Genomic DNA, 23575 nt, shown 5'->3' with positions numbered 1-23575 from the left:
TGTTGAATGATTTCATGCCCAGAATCACTGGGTTGCTGTGATGGCCATGTTCCAGAAGCATTCTCTCCTGACGTTTCACCCACATCTATGGCAGGCACCCTCAGGGGTTGTGAGGTTTGTTGGAAACTAGGCAAGTGGGTTTGAATATCTGTGGAATGTCCAGGATGGGAGAAAGAATTCCAGGCATGAATCAATCAGGGCCAGCTAACACCTCCCAACAAAAGATTTCCCCAGGCAGGAATTAGCCAGGCTATGAAGATGCCAGACTTTTCAATGCTAATAAAGGTGATTAATTGCAACATTCAAACCTGCCTCAGGAAGACAAGAGTTCTTTCTCCCACCCTGGACTTTCCACAGATATATCAACCTCTCTTCCTTAGTTTCCCACAGACCTCACAATCTCTGAGGATGCCTGCCATAGATGTGGGTGAAATGTCAGGAGAGAATGCTTCTGGAACATTGCCATACAGCCCGGAAAACTCACAGCAATGCAAAAAGAAGGCAAGCAGGGATAGAGGACAGGAAGGAAACAGGAAAGAAGGCAGGTAAGCAAGAAAGAAAGAAAGCAAGGAAGAGGAAAGGAAGGAAAGTAAAATAAGAAGGAAGGCAAGCAAGTAAGCAAGAGAAGACGAAGGCTGGAAAACAGGCAGGCAGGCAGCGAGACTCTCTATGCTAGTGGTTTTCAACCTTCCTAATGCCGTGACCCTTTAATACGGTGTCTCATGTTGTGGTGACCCCCAACCATAAAATTATTTTCGTTGCTGCTTCTTAACTGTAATTTTGCTACTGTTCTGAATTGTAATGTACATATTGGATATGCAGGATGTATTTTCATTCACTGGACCAAATTTGGTACAAATACCTGATACTGGTGGGGTTGGGGAGGGAATGATTTTCATTTGGGAGTTGTGGTTCACCAACAATCAAAGGGCATTCTGAACTCCACCAATGATGGAATTGAATCCAACTTGGCATGCAGAACTCCCATGACCAACAGAAAACACTGGAAGAGTTTAGTGGACAGTGACCTTGAGTTTTGGAGGTGTAGTTCACCTACATCCAGAGAGCACTGTGGACTCAAACAATGATGGATCTGGACCAAACTTTGCACCAATACTCAATATGCCCAAATGTGAACACTGGTGGAGTTTGGGGGAAATAGACTTTGACATTTGGGAGTTGTAGTTGCTAGGATTTATAGTTTACCTACAATCAAAGGGCTCCTTCAACCCTACCAATGATCAAATTGGGCAAATAGGTCTTTTGGTGGGACGGTTTGCTGTATGTTTCCCAAAAGGAAAGTTTCACATCTTTAGAGTAGTGGTTCTCAACCTTCCTAATGTTGCAACAGTTCCTCATGGTGACATTCAACCAGAAAAATATTTTCGTTGCTACTTCATAACTGTCATTTTGCTACTGTTATGAATCGTAATGTAAATATCTGATATGCAGAATGTATTTTCATTCACTGGACCAAATTTGGTACAAATACCCAATATGCCCTACTTTGAATACTGGTGGGGTTGGGGGGGATTGATTTTGTCCTTTGGGAGTTGTAGCTGTAATCACCCTTTTTATGAGGTAAATTCCCATTAAAATAGCAGAGTAAAAAATTGCAGCAGCGGTGAGTCTTACGCGGTGTGAGTTTTGGAAAGCCTCTGTGTCATCAGGAAGGCAAAGGGATGCAAAGTTAGCTTTAAAGTTTAAAAGCATTTATTGAGGCAAAAAGAAATCCATTGATGGATAGAAAAGGTTTGGACCTAACTATCTAATCTATCCTATTCTAATACACATAGACGGATTAAAATAACAAAGCTCTAGATAGCTACATCTTGACTAATAGAGGACAGAGGTGCGTCCTCCCTGGAACAAAGCAGCAAGCTGGAATGGCGACCAAGCTTTGTGGGTTGCTTCTTCTCTAGGGCCATAAACATTCCAAAAGCCAAATTGGAGAAGTTAAGTCAAAGTCCTAGGAGAGATCACATTTCTAGAAACATCAAAGGGTGGGTTGACCTAAATAGGACAGGAAGCAGGAAACAATGGTGAATCCTATCTAGGCATGCTTTGGAAAAGGGGAAAGGATTCCCTCAATCTAACTCTATCATCTATCTGACTACATTTAGACTTGAGTAGTCCAGGATGATTCCCAACAGTTGCAGGGATTTATAGTTCAACCTACAAAGAGCATTCTGAACTCCACCAACTGATGGAATTGAATCAAACCTGGCACACAGAACTCCCATGATGGACAGAAAATACTGGAAGGGTTTGGTGGGCATTGACCTTGAGTCTGGGAGTTGTAGTTCATAGAATAGTAGAGTTGGAAGAGACCTCATGGGCCATCCAGTCCAACCCCCTGCCAAGAAGCAGGAAATCGCATTCAAAGCACCCCCGATAGATGGCCATCCAGCCTCTGTTTAAAAGCCTCCAAAGAAGGAGCCTCCACCACAGTCTGGGGGCGAGAGTTCCACTGCCGAACAGCTCTCACAGTGAGGAAGTTCTTCCTGATGTTTAGGTGTAATCTCCTTTTCTGTAGTTTGAAGCCATTTTTTCCTCATCCTAGTCTGCAGGGCAGCAGAAAACAAGCTTGCTCCCTCCTCCCTATGACTTCCCCTCACATATTTGTACATGGCTATCATGTTCTCTTCTGCAGGCTAAACATCTACATGTTTATCTACATCCAGAGCACTGTGGATCCAAACAAGGATGGATCTAGACCAAACTTGGCACGAATACTCAATATGCCCAAATTTGAACACTGGTGGCATTTGGGGATAACAGACCTTGACATTTGGGAGTTGTAGTTGCTGGGATTTATAGTTCACCTACAAAGGGGTTCCTAACCATTAGAAATGTGTTTTCTGATGGTGTTTGGCGACCCTTCTGACCCCCCTTCGTGACCCCCCAGGCGTCCCGACCCCCAGGTTGAGAAACGCTGCTCTGTCCCTCGAGGGTCTCCCCGGCGACACAGCACTCTGCCCAAGGCTGCGAGTTCCCGCCCGAGCGGGAGGCCCACCCACGTGAGGCCTGGCTTGGCAACAAGGCCTCTGCCTGCGCGAACACACGCACGCATGCCCTCATGGATGCCCGCTGGCAAACGTGTCAGCACATGTCCCTCGCTTGGAGAGCGCGCCATGGAGATACACAGACAGGGAGGCAGCAGAGTTATACTGCTTTCCCCCTCCCTTCCCTTCTTTTCCCTTCGCTTCCCTCCAGAGAGCGGGGTGTTTTTCCCTGCCTGCGTCACACGGCTGTCCCTCCCTCTGCCTCCCCTCTTCCCTCCTCCTCGGCTCAGGTCACTTTGACAAGCTCGCGCGCTCGCTCTCCTCCCTCTTTTCCCCCTCCTCCTTCCCTAACCTATTTTGCATATTCATCAGACCCGGGATCCGATTGGGAGACAGCCGGGGAAAGGCAAAGAGAGAAGGAAAGAGAGAGAGAGAGAGAGAGAGAGAGAGAGAGAGAGAGAGCGCCCCCACCCGCCTTCGTCTCCGTCTCGCGCACGCAGCGCGCGCACAGCGAGAGAGAGGGAGAGAGAGATAGAGGCACGCACACACACACATACACATACAAGCACTGAGCTCCTTTTTAGCCCAGGGAGAAAGAGAAAGAGAGAGGGGAAGGAGAAGAATCGGGTCGCTCCGCTCCTGCCTGCTGCTGCGTTTCCTTTTCCCGGCGGGGAAGGCTGGGAGTCAGCAGCAGCCGCAAGAGGAGCAGCAGCGTCGCCGCCGTCGTCGGCCTTGCTGCTGCTGCTGGGCGGGGGTCTTTCACAGGGCGGCGGATGCCAGGGCCCCGCCGAGCGGGCACGCCGGACCACCCCTGCGCCGGGCCGGGCATGTGAAGATGTCAGTGGGGTGTGCATGCCCAGGTAAGCCGGGGGGAAAGGGGCAAGAAAGGAGAAGAAGGGGGCGGGGGAGGCTGGGGAGGAAGGAAGCCAGGCGGGGAAGGCAGCTCTCTCTCTCTCTCTCGCCCCTGCTCGGGCCCCTTTGCAGCCAGGAGCAGGCCACAGGGAGAGAGGCAAGCTCCTATCAAACCCCGCCTCCCCAAAAAAGAGGGGCAGAAGGAGCAACATTGGGGAAAGGGGGAATGGAAGGCTGCAGGGTCCTCACCAATGCAGGAGACTGCAGGGCCCCGGGGGAGGGGACTTTGGGGTCGTGATATGAGCGCACCATGGGGTGCTTTGCTTGCTTGTCCCAATTTTCTACTGGCTTGCCCCCTATATTTGGTTATATGAGCGCACCACGGGCTTTCAGGTCGTTATATGAGCGCACCATAGGCTGTTTGCTTACTTTCCCCCATTTTCTGCTTGCTTGCCCCCTTTATTTGATTATATGAGCGCACCATGGGTTTTGGGGTCGCAATATGAGCGGACCATGGGCTGTTTTGCTTCCTTGGCCCCCTATATTTGGTTATAGGAGCGCACCATGGGCTGTTTTGCTTCCTTGGCCCCCTATATTTGGTTATATGAGCGCACCATGGGTTGTTTTGCTTCCTTGCCCCCCTATATTTGGTTATATGACCCCACCATGGGCTGTTTTGCTTCCTTGGCCCCCTATATTTGGTTATATGAGCGCACCATGGGTTGTTTTGCTTCCTTGCCCCCCTATATTTGGTTATATGACCCCACCATGGGCTGTTTTGCTTCCTTGGCCCCCTATATTTGGTTATATGAGCGCACCATGGGTTGTTTTGCTTCCTTGCCCCCCTATATTTGGTTATATGAGCACACCATGGGCTGTTTTGCTTCCTTGGCCCCCTATATTTGGTTATATGAGCGCACCATGGGTTGTTTTGCTTCCTTGCCCCCCTATATTTGGTTATATGACCCCACCATGGGCTGTTTGGCTTCCTTGGCCCCCTATATTTGGTTATATGAGCGCACCATGGGTTGTTTTGCTTCCTTGCCCCCCTATATTTGGTTATATGAGCACACCATGGGCTGTTTTGCTTCCTTGGCCCCCTATATTTGGTTATATGAGCGCACCATGGGTTGTTTTGCTTCCTTGCCCCCCTATATTTGGTTATATGACCCCACCATGGGCTGTTTTGCTTCCTTGGCCCCCTATATTTGGTTATATGAGCGGACCATGGGCTGTTTTGCTTCCTTGCCCCCCTATATTTGGTTATAGGAGCGCACCATGGGCTGTTTTGCTTCCTTGGCCCCCTATATTTGGTTATATGAGCGCACCATGGGTTGTTTTGCTTCCTTGCCCCCCTATATTTGGTTATATGACCCCACCATGGGCTGTTTTGCTTCCTTGGCCCCCTATATTTGGTTATATGACCCCACCATGGGTTGTTTTGCTTCCTTGCCCCCCTATATTTGGTTATATGAGCACACCATGGGCTGTTTTGCTTCCTTGGCCCCCTATATTTGGTTATATGAGCGCACCATGGGTTGTTTTGCTTCCTTGCCCCCCTATATTTGGTTATATGAGCACACCATGGGCTGTTTTGCTTCCTTGCCCCCCTATATTTGGTTATATGAGCGCACCATGGGCTGTTTTGCTTCCTTGGCCCCCTATATTTGGTTATATGAGCGCACCATATATTTAGCTTCCCTGGCCCTCTTTACTTGGTGGGACAAGAGACAGGGCCTTCTCAGTGGTGGCTCCTTGGCTTTGGAGCTCTCCCCAGTGAGATTAGATCAGCACCCTCCCTCCTGGCCTTTAGAAAGAAAACAAAATCGCAGGTTGCTTAAGAGTTTCCCCAACACATTAAACAAATGTTATAAAGCAGGCATGGGCAAACTTGGGCCCTCTGGGTGTTTTGGACTTCAACTCCCACAATTCATAACAGCTGGTAGTCTGTTAGAAATTGCGGAAGTTGAAGTCCAAAACACCTGGAGGTCCCAAGTTTGCCCATGCCTGGTTATAAAGCTTATTTCCCCCACATTTCCCTGTTATCTTTTACTTTCTTTCTATGATGTTATATCTCATTATTCAAGAGTAAATTGTGACCAATGTGTTGTCAAACACTTTCATGGCTGGAATCACTGGGTTGCCGTGAGTTTTCCAGGCTATATGGCCATGTTCCAAAAGCATTCCCTCCTGGCATTTTGCCCACATCTATGGTAGGCATCCTCAGAGGTTGTGAGGTCTGTGGGAAACTAAGCAAGGGAGGTTTACATATCTGTGGAAGGTCCAGGGTGAGAGGAAGAACTCTTGACTGTCGGAGGCAGGGGTGAATGGTTACCTTGATTAGTATGGAAAAGCCATGCAGCTTCAAAGCCTGGCTGCTCCCTGCCTGGGGGAATCCTTTGTTAGGTGGTGTTAGCTGGCCCTGATTGTTTCATGTCTGGAATTCCCTGTTTTCAGAGTGGTGTTCTTTATTTATTGTCCTGGACACAGCATATTATTTGAGAACACAGAAATGCTGGACTGCTCTAACAACCACCAAGTCAGACTACACAGAGAAGCCATTGAAATCCACAAGCATGTGGACAATTTCAACAGAAAGGAGGAAATCATGAAAATGAACAAAATCTAGCTACCAGTATTTTAAAAAGTCCAAAATCAGGACAGTAAATAAAGAACAACACTCTGAAAACGGGGGAATTCAAAACATGAAATAATCAGGGTCAGCTAACACCACCCAACAAAGGATTCCATGATTCCCTCAGTCAGGAAGCAGCCAGGCTTTGAATCTGCAAAGCTATTAAATGGTAATCAAGGTGGCCAATTGAAACATTCACACTTGCCTCAAACAAACAAGAGTTCTTTCTCCCACCCTGGATATTCCACAGATATATAAACCCGACTTGCCTAGTTTCCAACAGACCTCACAAACTCTGAGGATGCCTGCCATAGGGTGAAACGTCAGGAGAGAATGCTCCTGGAACATGGCCGTACAGCCAAGAAAACTCACAGCAACCTAGTGATTCCAGCCTTTGACAACACAAAAACTTGGCTGTGGGACCAAGCCTTTGGCCAGTAATGCAGTGCAAAGAATAATTAAGAAGTATGTGCAATGACAATCTGAATGACCTCAATGTACGATTTTTGGATCATGTGATTTTAATATTTATATTAGGATGTTTTTGTTGCTTTGCCTTAGTGTTTAAATGTTGCTTATGCATATGTTCAATGGTTTAATGATTTTGAGTTAGAGTTATATATTAGTGTCTAGTTACTACGATTTTTTTCTATTATATATATGTTGGCAGTGAATTTTTGCCATTAATATGTTGCAAACTGCCTTGAGTTCTCTCCAGGGGTGAGAAAAGCGATATATAAATATAGTAAATAAATAAATATTTTGCTTCCCTGCCCCTGTTTTGCCTACTGGCCCCACTTTTTATTTGCTTGCCCTTGTTTTGCTTCCTTGCCTGTTTTACTTGCTTGTTTCTGTTTTGCTTGTTTGCCCCCTGGTTTTTATTTGCTTGCCCCTCTCTGTGCTTACTTGCAGCTGTGGTGCAGGGGTGTGATGGCCATGGGGTGCCTGCTCTTGGCCTAAAAGCCTGTTGGAGTCATTGCTCTTTGGGGGAGGTCTCAGGGGCTTGGAATAATGGGGGGCTGGTGGAGCTAGAAGTATGCTGTGAATGGGGAGGGGAGCAGTTTAGGGTGGCTAGATCAACATCTCCAAAATAGTTGTGGGAGGGACCTCTTCTGGGGCTTCTTCCGGAGGGAGGGCTGCCCTGAATGCCTCGTGGGTTATACCCTCAATATTGGAAGGCAGATGTCCTGAAGAATGTTACTTGTGTATTGGGTTTATTGCTTTTTTAATGTCTGAGAAGGGAAGCCTGCCTCCCATGATGAGTGCGGGTTTCAGAGATCATAAGCACTGCTTCAATTTCAGTGCTGAAGGCCAGTTACTCAAGCTACCCAGTGGGTTTGCTCTATTTTGTAAGGCAAGGCTTTGGAAAGTATGAAGAGCTGTGGGAATTGATGGTTTGGAGTGCTTTTCGCATGGTGTGTCTGGCTGTGTGAAAGTAGGTTTGTGTGGGAGGTTGTGCTGGAACCCTTCACCTCAAAACTCTTCTGAGGTTATATGATGTTTTGTGATTGTGGGATGTGTTGTTTGTCACCTGGTCTAACATCTATAGCATTTGAGTTGGGGTGAACAGCTGGAAGATCAAGGCCAGTCATCTGCTTGAGGTGGGCTTGGCTAGCTGCTTTGTGTCTCCTGGTGGAGAGAAATAGAGGGGTATAAATAAACATAATAATAATAATAATAATAATAATAATAATAATAATAATAATAATACCAGTGACCAAATTGTATCAAATGGGTCTCACATAATTATCTTTCACCATCTTGGTATGGAGAGTGATCTCTTCCAGATGAGTTCAGGAGCATTTTCTATGTTTGAAAGTTTTGCAAATTCTGGGTGCACCTCTGAATATTGTATACAGAACCTTATAATCAGAGCTTTTAGAGTGCTTGTCCTTGAATGTGGTACCAGGAAAGAATTTCCTCATGTGTCAGTGGTTAACCTGTGAGTCCCCAGATGTTTTGGCCTTCAACTCCCAGAAATCCTAACAGTTGGTAAACTGGCTGGGATTTCTGGAAGTTGTAGGCCAAAACACCTGGGGACCTACAGGTTGGAAATCACTGTATGTGTTCCCTCAATGAGATTTGGTGTGCAGGGGGAATCCAAACATTGAGGAAAGACGTTTTCATAATTCCCCCATTTTTATCCTTATTATCACCACTGCCATAACCAACATGCTTAGGAACAAGATTGCTGCTTGTGGCACCTCTATTTCAGAAACACTTGACATAATGAGAACATATGGGTTTTGCTAATGGATCGAAGGCAGTATTTCCAAGACAGTGGTTCTCAACCTGTGGGTCCCCAAATGTTTTGGCCTTAAACTCCCAGAAATCATAACAGCTGGTAAACTGACAGGGATTTCTGGGAGTTGTAGGCCAAAATACCTGGGGACTCACAGGTTGAGAACCACTGTCTTGGATGCTAAGTAGGGTTAGTCCTGGTTAATCTTGAAAGGTTTTGTGGAGTATATTCAGAGGAAGGTAATAAGTCATCTGTGAATACTCTTTGCCTAAGAAAATCCTATAAAACCCATAGAGTCAACAGGTGACTTGAAGGCACAAAGAATCTTAAGGGTTGGAAGAGACCACCAAGCCCATGTGGTTCAATCCGCCATGCAGTGTGGAAAGAATATGCTGTGTTTGGAGGTCTTTCCAAAGGAACACAAGATCCTTATCTGGTGACCTTCTGTAGTTGATTCTGATACATTTTGATTCTAGAGGAGTCCATGTACTCTTACTATAAAGTTTTCCATCTTGATTTCTTGCCTCAGTCCTGTCCTACTGCTCCCAGTGTTGCACCAGTTGAGTCCAGCTTTACTTAGCAGATTCCTCCAGTAAGCAGAGGACATTACAGTGTTGTACTCTGAATGCAGCAAGCTCTTATCTGCTCTGGTCCTGAATTTCTGAATGTCTAAGAAGCTCTCACATTCCCCAGCTATCTGTCCCCTACCTGTTGTCTGCATGGATCTGCTTCCCTGGCTTTGCTGCAATCTCTGTTTCTAAACAATCCCTTCCCTTCTCCTTCCCTTCCCCCATCACCACCACTACCTCCTCCTCCTCCATCTCCCGCTGGAAGCTGCCAGATCGGCTGCTGCTTCCTCAAGCAGAAAGTCACGTGTTCCCTTTCCAAAGCCAGGCCAAACATTTAAAGCACCAGGCACAGCATGGGTTTCTTCGCTCCCCCCCCCCATTTTCCCCTCCAGGCTTTCCCAGTTCCTTCACTCTTCCTTGGCCCACCCTGCCTGCCACTGACACTCAGGGGAAGGGAGAGAGAAAGCATCAGGAAGGAAAGCAACTCCTATGTCCCATGAAATCTGCATTCGTCCTATACAAAAACCCACAGCTCCAAAGTGCCTAATTTCCCAAAGAGAATCTAGCATTAGGGGTCAACTCATGGACGTTGAGGCTGATCCTTCTTGCATCCTTAATTGAAGGTAGTGTTGGCGCCAACAGCTCTCCCCCGCTTTTGTTGTTTTGAATTCCAGGCTGAGCTTGTCTGTGCCAAGAGGCTGATTAAATCCCACTTCCCCAAGGTGTATGTATGTGTGTGCATGTGCTATATAGTTGCCATGTCTTGTTCTAAGTTGTAGCAGCAGATAGCAGCGTTTACCTTTACAATTGTACTATTTTGGGATTCAGACGGTCCCTCCGGAAAACGGTGTCCCACTGCAAATGAGAATTAGCTATATTTTCAAGGTTGCAAGGGGGAAGGAGACGGCAAAGGAGAAGAAAACAAGCCAGAATCTTGCGTCTGTGCATATAAATCGTCCTGCTGCTTGTAACTGTGGGTTTTTTTTCCTCCATGATTTTGCTCCTAGAGCCCATGACAGACTGTTTATCGGAATATAGAACAAACAAGCCTGGTTCTGGCCTCCTGCCAGCTAGAAACATTTAATGAGCCTCTTGCGTGGCTGCTCTTATGGGGGGGGGAGCATTAACTTGGAGGAGTTTCCAGCTGTGGGTGCCTTTGCCTGTAAAGAGGAAGCTGTGGCATTCGTAAGTTACCACAAAAGAGCTGACTCCGTTGGCCATTTCTATATGTAGTGTAACTCTGAATTTCTTCCATTCCCCAGGGTGGAAAGGCCAAGGCTAGTACTTTGCAGTCATGGGAGGTGGGTGGGAGAGAGAGAGAGAAAGATGCTTCGTAAACATCCTGTTCTGTTCCAAGCCCCTCCCTTGTTCTACTAACCAGATATTGTTCTGTTTCTTGATTATTATTATTTTTGAAAGAGGGACTGACCCAGTTGTTAAAGTTCATGATGAGAAGGGAGATACAACAGAGAGGCTGATGCTGAAGATGTATTTCTATTGCCTGCTGCAAGACAAAGATTCTCATGCAAATGTGGGTGACACAATCATTCATACAAATAAACATGAATGGGTGTCTTGTAGCTGAAGATTGGTGGTCTAGAATGTAAGTGATTGAGGGCCCCTAAGCAAAGTTTGTTTCAGTAAGGAGGGAAATGGTTAGCTTTCTGAATGAGTTGTCATGTCACAGCAGGAGTCTAAAAGGATTTGAGCTTCCAGTTCCTTGAGTAGACTATTACGTGGCTCACTTCCCAGAGCCATCTGGATTTGCTTTCTGAACGTATCCACTGGCTCCACACATCAGTGGTCTACTATCCTTTGCTTATTTGTCTTCGTTTATATGAAATAATAACCTGAATAATAACCATCATAGCCTTCCAGGAGCCCCCGGTGGTTCAGTTGGGTAAGACCCTTGTGCCAGCAGGACTGCTGACATGAAGGTTGGGTTGCTGACCTGAAGATTGCTGGTTCGAATCTGGGGGGGGGGGAGCACGAATGAGCTCCCTCTGTCCATGCAGGGACATGAGAGAAGCCTCCCACAAGGATGGTAAAACATCCGGGTGTCCTTTGGGCAACGTCCTTGCAGATGGCAATTCTTTCACACCAGAAGTGACTTGCAGTTTCTCAAGCTGCTCCTGACACACACAAAAAATCATAGCCTTTTAGCAGCAGGTATGTCAGCACTAGGAAATGTGGGCCCTCCGGATGATATTTATTATTTATTTATTTATTTACAGTATTTATATTCCGCCCTTCTCACCCCGAAGGGGACTCAGGGTGGATCACATTATAACACACATAGGGCAAACATTCAATGCCCATAAACACATCAAACAGAGACTGAGAGACACACGCAGAGGCAAGTTAACCTTCTTCTGAGGGGATGTTCGATTCTGGCCACAGGGGGGAGCAGCTGCTTCATCATCCACACTGACGGCACTTCCTCATTCCATTCCAGGTCGTAAATTAGTTAATCTTGCCTCCCCACTTTATAAGTGGTACCTTATCTCCTACTTGATAGATGCAACTATCTTTCGGGTTGCTAGGTCAGCAACGAGCAGGGGCTATTTTTTATTTTTAATTGACGGGTGCTCACCCCGCCACGGGCTGGTCTCGAACTCATGACCTCATGGTCAGAGTGATTTAAGGCAGCTGCTCAACAGCTGCGCCACAGCCCGATTGGATCTCTCATTAGCCCGAGACGGCATAGCCAAATATGAAGTTGATGGGAATCATAGTCTAACAGCATCCAGATAGTGGAATGTTTCCCATCCTGAAAGAGGTACAGTAGAGTCTCACTTATCCAACACTCACTTATCCAACGTTCTGGATTATCCAACACATTTCTGTAGTCAATGTTTTCAATACATCGTGATATTTTGGTGCTAAATTCGTAAATACAGTAATTAATACATAGCATTACTGCTTATTGAACTACTTTTTCTGTCAAATTTGTTGTATAACATGATGTTTTGGTGCTTAATTTGTAAAATCATAACCTAATGTGATGTTTAATAGCCTTTTCCTTAATCCTTCCTTATTATCCAACATATTCGCTTATCCAACATTCTGCCGGCCCCTTTATGTTGGATAAGTGAGACTCTACTATATATAGGAACTTTTGCTTTGATGCATGGAGTTCAACCAGAAGACCATCTTATTTTTAGCCCCAAAACTCTATCATCGCTCTTGCAGTCAAATCAATAAAAATCCAAATAGCTGCAAAGAACGTGCTTCACCTGTTTTGACACTAAATTTAAGCAGTGTTGTGCTTTTGAATTTTGTCTGAAAAGATCCCTTTCAAGCAGAGTGAAGGGCAGGTGGTTCTGTTATAACTGCTGAGGGTAGACTGCAGCATTGGCATTTATATGACGGGGATGCATCCATCCCCCCTCCTCCCCAGAACTGTTTTATGGCAGCTATCGAACATATATTCTGGCTTTTCACAGGATGCTGCTGCTGAGGATATCCAGCCAGAGATGGGCAAGAAAAGCCTGTTTACCTGACACTAGAAGAGCAGCTTTTTGGAATGCCTGCTGGCAGAGAGATTTGGGAATTGCTGTTTAAACACGTAACATTTCCAAGCCTCCATGTCTAGCTCTCCCGGAGTGCTTTTGTACAGACCTTTTCCTTCGTTATAAGCAACTGTCACTCAGTTATTACTGAAAACCAAGACAGTGTTCTCACCCTGTGGATTCATACCCATGTTTTCATCTCCCTATGAGTGTTTTTAAAGACTGGCTTATGGCAAATATCATGTGTGTGACAGATTCCAGTTTTTCAGAGATAGATTGGTAATTAAATATTACACCCCCTGATTCAGAACAGAGGCACCCGATTCAACTGGTGACTGTATAAACTGCTGCTTTTCTACATTGCTTGCTCTGCTTTGTTCTGTTTGTAGCTTCCCCATTACCTGTGATCTGTTCAATAGTTTTAATTAGAATTTTGGCTTTGTGTTACTCAGAAGCTCATTTTATCTCTGTGCTTAATGCAGATTTTTTTTCCGTGTCAGGAGTGACTTGAGAAACTGCAAGTCGCTTCTGGTGTGAGGAAGTTGCCCATTGAATGTTCAGTGTTTTTATCATCCTTCTGGGAGGCTTCTCTCATGTCCCCGCATGGGAGCTGGAGCTGACATAGGGAGCTCACCTTGCTTTCCCCGCATTCAAACCGCTGACCTATTGGTCAGCAGTCCTGCCAGCATAAGGGTTTAATCCATAGCACCACCGGGGGCTCTGCTTAATACAGATGTGAGAAACATATGTGCAACAAGGCATTTTGAAATTATATTTTCAACCCCAGTATTTTCCAACTTTACTAAGTTGAATTTGGGGACTCTTTGACAGGGACTAATAAATAATAATGTAATAAGAATAATAACAATAATAATAATTTAATTTTTGTACCGCACCTCCATCTCCCCGAAGGGACTCGGGGCGTCTTACATGGGGCCAAGCCCAGATGATTACAATAAACAAAATGAAACAAAACAAAATGTACCAGCTTCCTCTACTTTTGTTTGCCTCAGAGATAAGGTCAAATTCTCCTCACTGGGGCAGATCAGTCCATTGAAAGCACCTACCATGTAAGGATCTTGAGCAGGGTTGCAGAGTGTGTAATCTTTCTGATGTTACTGAATGGCATCTCTGAAGTTTCTTTATCATGGGCTATGTCAGCCAGAGCCTCTGGGAGTTTCAATTTTACACCGTCTGGAAAGATACCCTATTTGCACCATTCTTCTACTGCTCTCTCCTGATTGTGATACAGACCTCCATGCAAGCTCTGTAGGCAAGCTGCTCTTTTTATAAGTGATTTGCCAGAAGTCAGACACTGAATTGTTGACATTGAATAGTGGTCCAACCACTATTCCAAATCCATCGTTATAACTACCATGCATTCTCTGCATTAGAAAATAAGATCCAAGTGTCTTAGACTGGAACACCTGGTTTAGTGGTTATTCTCAGCCAAGGAAATTTCTTGTGCCTTCAAATCATCTGCAACGTACAGGGACCTCTTTTTTGACAAGATTTATTCCGAGATTTGCCATTACCTTCCTTTAGGCTAAGATAATCTGTCTTGTCTAAGGTTTCCCAGGGAGTTTCTGTGACTAGGCTGGGATTCTCTCCCAATCCAGCACTCAAAAAGCTATGACACACAGGTAAGGAAATAGTACTTATAAATCATGGTAACCTTTGCTCATGAATTGCATTCTACCCTATATCCTCAAGATATAACAGAGACCCAGCAAATCAACCACATTAAAAATTATGTGTGCTTTTGCTTCTGTTACCTCAGAATAGAGAGAACATACACTGGCCTGGGCAGAGAAGGAGTTGCAATTCTGTGGGAGTGTTACAGACAGGCTCATAGCTCGGAAAGACAGCAATCAGAACTTTCCAGCCAGAAACAGGATACTTGGAGTTGTAGTCTTAAAAAGCTAAGGATGGAATAAGCTACTGTGTAAAAATGCAGTGCTATCTCATTACCTCTTCAGTTCTATTGAAAATTCAGGAATAATTAATTACAGCCATGAAGACCAGCAACTTTCTAAAATAACAGTAACAGACATAGTAGAAATCTGAGATTGATGTGAGTCATATTTCATGATCTCTGAACTGGCAATTTCATCCTGCTCCGAACAGATTTTATCAGGCTCTGGATGGGAATTGTTGTTTGGACTTTACTTCCTAACAACCCTGGCTACCACAAATGAAAGGCTGGGAGTTGCAGTCCAACAAAATCTAGATGACTGCAAGTCTTCCACTCCTGTCTTAAAGAGAAAGTATTTCGTAACCAGGACCTGGAATGTAATAACAGTTCTGAAAGAGTTCCACTATAAAAGGAAATAGTAGTGCTGTTGTCGTTTTTGTGTGCCTGTCTCATGGCGATGCCAAGGCCACCCTATCATGGAGTTTTCTTGCCAAGATTTGTTCACAGCAGGTTTGCCCTTGCTTTCCTCTAAAACGGGGAAAGTGTGACTTCCCCAGTGTCACCCAATGGATTTGCATAGCTGAGTAGGGGTTCAAACCCTTGTCTCCCAGGGTCCTAGTCTTAACATTTAAATCATTACATTATGTTATGTGATAATTGAAATATAAAATGCCTCTCATCCCTGTGTGCTTTTTTGGATGCATTCTATGTATTCTAGTGTTGTGAATGCTGACTCCGAATGATCATTAGATGAATTACGTAGGATTGTTTTTGCTGGACACAGTGATAAAGAGAGGAAAAATGAGATAAGGACATTCCCTTTTGTTGTAGGACGATTCCGTTGTGGGATTGCCTCCTTTGATAGCTGTGCCAATAATGCCAGGAGAAAAAGGAAGGAGTTTTCTGATGTTTGCATTGCTTCTAATAGATATTCTTCCCCTTTGTTTTAGTGCAGAGGGAGGTGCTGCTTGAGGCAATGGAGATTTAACTCAGTTTTGCTTTTCTCCCGTCTATGATCTGTAGGCCCAAGCTAACAACCACAGAGGGTGTCACTTAAAAGCTCAGGCTGACTTTGGGCGACAGCCAGATGCTTTTCATGAGCACCAAGGTGCCACCAGGCACGTTCAAAGTGAGCCACGTTAGGCAGGTGTTGCCTACCTCAGACTCCCACAGGATTAGTACTTTGTGCAATTTACCCTAGACAGGAATAATGTTTAGAATAGACGAATTGGAGGCTCTCCTCTTAACCCTTCAGAGGTACAGACTAGGGTGATAAATGGCACTGTTATTTCTGAGGAGAGGGGTGACCTGAGGAAGGTGGATTACTCTCTAGGCAAATCAGGTTTAAGATAACTCCTTGATGGTCTTTGTCAGGGAGAAAAAAAAGCTTAGAAAATGTAATTCCTGGATTGCAACCCCATTAAATTGCCTCAGCAAGCATGCATTTTAAAAGGATAAGTGAAACCATGGATAGGTGAAGCTGTATTTTAGTAGTGTTATGTAAGCAGGAAACTTGGGTTGCCTCCCTCTTTGTAGCTGGCTGTAGTAGAAATATAGGAGGGGAGGTAGGGAAAGGCAATATACATTTACCTAGAGAGAAGACAACATCCTCAGAGCAAGACTTCAGTCACAAAAACAAGAGACATTTTGCTAAGTCAAGAAGAATCTGTGACTGCCTGGTCACAGTTAAACTTGTTGCTAGGGCCGTGGAAGACCAATCAGCCATTGGATTATTCAGTGTGGCTGTGGAATAACTTTTGGTCACAGTCCTCAACTTTGAAATTTCAACTCCTGCATTGAGTGTGTTGGTTGGGGCTTCCGGGAGTTGAATTCCAAAACATCTCGCAGGTCAGAAGTTGAAACACAGGGATCCAGGAGACTCCTGAAGCAGAAACAAGGAAATCTTCTTCTTGAGATGTTGCAATGTATATACTAGGATTTTATAACTCTGGCAATCCATGTTCTCTAAACCTGATTTAAGAGGCTTATGGCACAAGAGTTCAAGTTCTCCCAGTAGCAGATGCTGGAAGGAGATACAGAATCCATGTTGATCTGAGGGCAAGTAATTCCCATATTTGCCAGGCCACAAGGCGGCAGTAGATGCTGTCAGTGGCAGATGTTCCGGTTCAGTTCAGGGCTGTTGCTGCATGATGTATAGTGAGATTTGACAGAAGCAAGTTTCATGAGTGGTAGGAGGGGGTGCCGGAATAGGGAATGCCTGCCGGAGGTGTCTGATGGGGGATGTGTGGGCTGCAGTGTCACCCTGGGCCATGCATGCCGCTCTCACTGTGTGCACTCAGAACTGGAGCGGGAGTTAATTGGGAGCTGTCACATGCTGGGTGCATGTGAGCCCCTGCCAACCACGCTGCAGCATCCAGCTCTGCTCTGCCGCTCGGCTGCCCAGGGAATTCACCAGCCAACTAGCTCTGAGACAAACACAAAGGAGCCTCCGTGCTGTTAGCCTGGGGGCACACATGGCACCGCCTGGGCATGCATCAGCCTTGGGAATGGGAGGGGGCTGGCTTAGTCTCCAGGAGAGGAGAGCAGCAGAGGGCAGGAGGAGCTTCCCAGTAGGGCAGGTGGGGGATAGGCAGGGGAAACTGGAATTCCCCTCCATCAGCCTTCCCGCCATCCCTTGTGCGGCTTGCCTTCTGCTGAAGGAGAATGTGTCTACACTAACTCACAGTTGCTCCACAAAGAAAATCACCTGCACAATATTGAAAGGAACTTTGCTAAAGCTTCTCTGTCTTTTCAAGGGTAAAGTCACCTTTGGAAACCCCTATGTAGGTGCAGCTGCAAAGAGATATTTACATTAGAAAAGGAACAGGAAACTCCCCATCCTTTTTCTTTACTCTCAAATCTGTGCTTTTGCAGTTAAGGTTTTGTTGCAACAGTTTGGAGGACCTCTGTGTTATGCCATCCCTAGAAATATTTGAGTAAATAAATTCCTGCAGATGTCCTAACCCCCATGCCTTACAAATACAGCTCTGGGGATATTGTAGTACAGCCATGAAAACAAGAGTCTTTACAGTTTTTGTATTGCCTGCCTATGGCAGTCTCCACATGGGAGATAATAGCAAGGCCTAAGATCCTGACTGTGAGTTATGCCCAGGAGAGTTGGCTGGGTAGGGCCTCTGGGTTGTAAGAATGGAAGGCTAATTTATACATTGAGTCAGGACAGGAGCCTTCTTCCGACACACATTCTGAAGACTCCCGGGACTATTTAATCCACTGCTCCAAAGCAGCCTCTGTGAACTAAGGGAAAGGGTAGCTTGGTTGCAACTTAGGACCTGTGGAACTGAAGATGCTGAAGATGCACAAGGCATAATGAAAGGCTTAATGGGACAGCAAGCAATGGCTTAGCCTGGCTCCTGGGATGACAAGCTTCAGCTTAGATGTTTTCTCCCACACGTGTCAATAGTGCTTCTTCTGAGCCAGACCCACCCTCTTCTTCAGCAGGTTCATTTTCCTGGCCAGGTTGTACCTTCCATACTTTCTGCTTTGCCTGCTTTGACCATATATCCAACCTATTTTCCTAGAAGTGAATCTCATAATGGCACAGCTTGCTGGGAGGGGACAATAGTCACTGAAAGGAGATGAGTCATTTGTTTGTCTGCATTTTGTGTGGAGTTCCATGCTAAGCAGGTGGGCCATTTCAGATACCTACAAGTTCTGGCACACTTCACTTGCTTTCTGCTTGTAATATGAGTAGAGATGAAAGAGGGTATATAGGCACTAGAGCTTTCTCAAAGAGGGCTCTTATGTATCTCTGTAAATGACAAATCCAAGGATGTTTTAGAATGGAGACCTGAAAGTGGTATGAAATTGATATATCTGTGTGGTGTAAACCAACCCATAGGAGTTTATCTCATTTATCTGGAAGTATATCCTGTGGAACGCAGTGGGATCCCAAAATGCATTGGACTGTATTGTTTGGTTGCAGATCATTACCTCCTTACTTGGGAGTGAGTTATTAATATACCTGTATTTCTGATTACATTGACATATGATTTCTTATTGTAGTATATATGCATAATTGTGGGCATTTTATTTTTACACTTATTTTTCAAAAGAGGTATATAACCACACATTTAAAACCATTTTAAATTCAAAAATATAATTTAGCTTGTATTGTTTACTATCTTTGTGTCTACTTTCTTTTAATTGGCATAAAGTCCAAAGCTGTTGCCAACATGTAAGCAGTGTACTTTTTTAAATTTCCTAAGGCTTTTGGTGACTTCTTCACTTGGAGGCTATTTTTTTTTTAAATGGCAACCTAGAAAAGGGGTTCTAAATGCAATAACTTGTTTTCTTGTGTGGCACATAGTTCTACTTCTTTAGTGTTTCTTCCTCACCAACTTTCTTTTTGCTAACTGCGCAGAGTATTCAAATTCTTCATAAACCTGCCAGAGATTCTGCAGTTATATTTAGGGGGAAAGAAAGCTAGGCAATGTGAGCATAATTCAGATGTCACTTGTCAAAATTACCATCCCCAAAGCCAAGAACTGGGTCATTATTCCTGTTGAGTCCATAGAATTGCCAGGGTGATTCAATAAGATCAATGGCAAAGCAGATTCAGTGTTTCTTTGCTTCAGAAACTTGACCCTCCTTGACCCAATAAATCCCACAGGGAATCTAAAAGCAGCACAGGGAAGAGTATCAGGTTGCTAATTCAGTTTCAGGTAGTCTGACTGAAATCCCTCCCCAAATCTTGTTGTTCTTTCCCATCACCCACTGAAATGTTTCCAAGGTTTCCTTTATTTTCAACCACTGCAGAGGTTTATCGAAAGTCATTCAGGGTCATTGTTGGAGAGTTGAGCTGGGACTTGGGAGGCCAAGGATCCTATCCCTGCTTTGACATGAAACATACTGGATGACCTTGGACCAGTTGCTCTTTTTTTCTTATCCAGATCCACTTCACAGGGTTGTTGTGAGTATAAAGTGAGGAGTAGCAGAGCAGTGTGTGTTACGTTGAGATTATTGGATGAAAGGTAGGATATAAATTTAACAACAGAATACAAGAAATAAATACATGGAATGGCTAGGTGGAGCTGTTAACTTTGTTCTTTCTTGTGGTTATATATTGTTTTAGTGGAAATTGTCTTCTGCATATGTTCCAGTGTTCTGTATTTAAATTAATTTTTGGTAACTTAATTGTTTTGTCTCTGGTCATATTATTGCAGTGCATACTATTTACTATACAGTATTTGTGTGCATTTGGAGTAAATTTTGTGTCCCGGCTTTCAGTGGGCCCCCGATCTGTTTCTACTGAGCCTCCCGAAATTGGGAGGGCAGATATTTATTTTCAGTTTTCGGCGATGAACGATCAGTTTGCCTCACCATATAGGGAGTCGAAGAGCTCCCTGGCTGAGGTTGAAGACCCATTGCATTTGGTGCCGGTGGCCTTTCTCCGCAACCTAAAGCATAGGCCCAAAGTGCTCGGGCCTGCAAAACCCTGCACCTGAGCACCGAGTAAGCAGTGCTCCTTACTTGGTGCTCAGCTGCAGGCCCTGGCAGGCCCGGGCGCTTTGGGCCTGCAGGGCCCTGCACCCGAGCACCGAGTAAGCAGCACTCCTTACTCAGCACTCGGTTGCAGGGCCTATGCATGCGGCAATCAATCCAAAAAGCAGATTTGGAGATGGTACCCGTTCTCGCTTGCCTTTTGTATTGAGTTTATGTTTGTTCGGGGGGGGGGGGGGGGGTCCCGTTCCGTACAATCCAAATGGGTGGAACGAAATAGAAACATGAATCAAACGGATGATACAAATACAAGGGCTTTGACTATTGTACAGTCAATGTATAATGTACAATTATCTGAAGTCCTGTACATCTGTAAGCTGAGGAAGGCTGTGAAAAGGTATAGCTGCGTAATTCTGATCAAGTTTGCTAGCTAATTGTGATCTGTCTGGCAAGGACTAGCTTATTAACATGGGAAAAATTGCTGAGTCCTGGATAGTAATGAAGATCATTATAGTATGTACAAATGGGAGAAGGAGATGAACTCTAGCCTGTTTTATCTTTTTCTACTTGGACCCTGATTATTTCTACTATCTTTATTGTCTTTATGTATCTTCTTTATTGTCTTTATGCACCAGGGGCCCCTGGTGGCACAGTGTGTTAAAGCGCTGAGCTGCTAAACTTGCGGACTGAAAGGTGCCAGGTTCAAATCCCGGGAGCGGAATGAGCGCCTGCTGTTAGCCCCAGCTCCTGCCAGCCTAGCAGTTCGAAAACATGCAAATGTGAGTAGATTAATAGGTGCTGCGCCGGCGGGAAGGTAACGGTTCTCCATGCAGTCATGCTGGCTGCATGACCTGGAGATGTCTATGGACAACGCCAGCTCTTCGGCTTAGAAATGGAGATGAGCACCAACCCCCAGAGTCGATCACGACTGGACTTAACGTCAGGGGAAACCTTTACCTTTACCTATGTGTATGTTTACAAATGTATTGAGGCACTGAGCAGAGAGAGGCCTGAATTTCTGGTATGAAACTGCAATGTCCATTTGTCATTGTAAAGTACTTTGTGTAGTATACTCCTACCTAATATCCTTCAAATGGGGTTAACTACTATTCTCATCATCATCACCAGACAGCAGGGCCAAAAATGAGAAAAGCTATTTTGTGAAAGGGACGGTCAATTTTGTTCTGCATTTTGATGCTGAAAGCCACGTTTGGCATTGAGAATTAGAATGGCAAACAGTTCAAGTTAACTTTCCAGAAATATAAAAAAATTGGTATGAAAACTTTGTATCTTTTTTACATTAAGAACTAACATGATTTCAACAAGTAAAATGTCATTAATCCATAGAGTGCAGAAGTTGTGACTATAAATTCTTCTTGGCTGTTGAATTCCCCTATCTCCACTCCAGTTAAAAACAGTTGTTTCTAATCAGTAAAGGGGTCCTGGTGTGGTTTTGTCCTTACTGGGCAGGACAAGCCATTCAGGAAGACTGCACTGTTGTTGTTTTTTCTGCATGAGAAGGTGGGGAAGCTTGTTGTTTTGTAGCAAAGACTGTTTGTGATGACTGAGTATGCCAGAGGCCTATCTGATTCTAACTGTATAGTTTTCTGTCTTCAGTCTTACTCACACTTTTCCTTACAAGGATTTTGCTGGATGAATGGTACGGGAGACAGAATGCAAATTATAATTCCAATTTCTTGACTGAAAATTTTCCTCTGTTTTTTCCTAAAGAATACTTAGGGTGTTTTTAGGAAGAGTGTAATGTGATCCCATCAGTAAGGCCAGTAATTGTATCCAGCCATCCCCCACATCACATTTCAACCTGCAGTGTTTGTTTGACGAACACTTAGGTGTGTATGATTAATATTATTTCCCATATTGCAGTATTGCTTTTAAACAAAACTTTACTTTGAACATTGCAAAGAGAAATCTGTGAAATAGTAAAACTGAGATTACATGTTATTATAGTACAGAACATACATCACACTGTAATAAAAGTTACAATTTTCTTTCCTGTCCTCCTTTTGGAATTCCCTTTTGTTTGGCCATAGACTATATTAACCTTTGGTCTAGTTGAACATATTTCTTCTCAACTGGCAAAGGGTTTGAGTACTAGGAGTTCCCCAGTGCTTTTGTCACTAGGGATCATGGTGTATTCCTTACTAACGAGGATTGAACTGGATGGCCCTTGTGGTTTCTTCTAACTTTATCATTCTATGAGTATATATAATCAAGTGGATATTGAATTACTGAAGCTAAATACCATAACTATAACATCTTCAGGATGCATATAGTAAAGGTAAAGGTGTTAAGTCTAAGGTGTTAAGTCTGATGTTAAGTCTAGTCTTGTCCGACTCTGGGGGTTGGTGCTTATCTCCATTTCTAAACTGTGGAGCTGTCCTTGTCTGTAGATGCCTCCAAGGTCATGTGGCCGGCATGACTGCATGGAGCACTGTTACCTTCCTGCCAAAGCAGTACCTATTGATTTACTCACATTTGCATGTTTTTAAACTACCAGGTTGGCAGAAACTGGAACTAACAGTGGGAGCTCACCCTGCTCCCCAGATTCAGATTGCTGACCTTTTGGTCAGCAAGTTCAGCAGCTCAGCGGTTTAATCTGTTGCTCCAGAGAAGTCATATATCTCTTTAGAATCTGATGCAAGTGATGGATCCTCTCATCAAAAAAATTCACCTACTTTCCAAAGTAAGGGATGGATTAGGGAGAAACCAAAATAATTTATTGCATCTAGTTCATAGATCACTGAAGCCCATCTGTAGAATCCTAAGAGGCGCCTGAGCCCTACATTAAGATTGTCTGATCTAGACTGTGGTTTGCAAAAGAGGGAGCCAGCAATTGTTTAATTTTATGCAAGGTTTCATGAGGACTCCCTGACTATAGAAAAGTATTTTCAGATTCGAGCAACAGGGTGGCAGTGAAGCTAGCAATGTCTCCTTCCTGCTCCATAATTAGAGAAGTAACAGATTTCCTTTTGAACTTATAGCAGTGGAAAGCATCACAATGTTTTCAGACTACATCTTGCAAATAGATATTATGTAGAATCTACAGGCTCTTGCTGAAACTGTGAGAACCCTGAGGTTTGCATGTTTACTAAGCCTTCCATGCTTCATGCTCTTGAGCAAGAATAGATTGTAACTGCTTGAAGCATTTCTCTTCTGTTTCTCTCAATTAGCTGTCTTGCTTTAACCAGTTAGACCAGAATTTCAATATGGCTGCTATTTTGATGGTATTTAATCAAGATCTTGGCTTCTTTTGGCTTACAAAAACAGGCAAATCGCTTCATGTCTGGGAAATTACCTTAACTATATTACTAGGGTTGAGTCAAGAGGTGTGCAGAAATTGCTTTTTTTAGAGTCCTCATAGTGA

General features: G+C 44.5%; 1 protein-coding gene across 4 annotated transcripts in view; it reads left to right on the top strand.

Annotated features, from left to right (window-relative positions):
* Positions 1-3447: 3447 nt before the first annotated feature.
* Positions 3448-23575, top strand: part of ldb1 (LIM domain binding 1) — a 78592-nt gene continuing 58464 nt past the window's right edge. For 2 of the 4 annotated variants that reach the window (XM_008116068.3, XM_008116067.3), the window contains exon 1: positions 3448-3865. In XM_008116068.3, coding sequence (XP_008114275.1) covers positions 3841-3865 — 25 coding nt within the window. In that variant the 5' untranslated portion in view covers positions 3448-3840. The remainder of the gene's footprint in view (positions 3866-23575) is intronic. The other 2 variants (XM_003224229.4, XM_008116066.3) reach the window with 2 other exon arrangements.

This window comes from Anolis carolinensis, chromosome 3 (assembly GCF_035594765.1).
Source record: "Anolis carolinensis isolate JA03-04 chromosome 3, rAnoCar3.1.pri, whole genome shotgun sequence".
In the NCBI taxonomy this organism is placed as follows: Eukaryota; Metazoa; Chordata; class Lepidosauria; order Squamata; family Dactyloidae; genus Anolis; species Anolis carolinensis.
The sequence above is the reverse complement of the archived record's forward strand: the minus strand, read 5'-3'. Positions and strand labels throughout refer to the sequence as shown.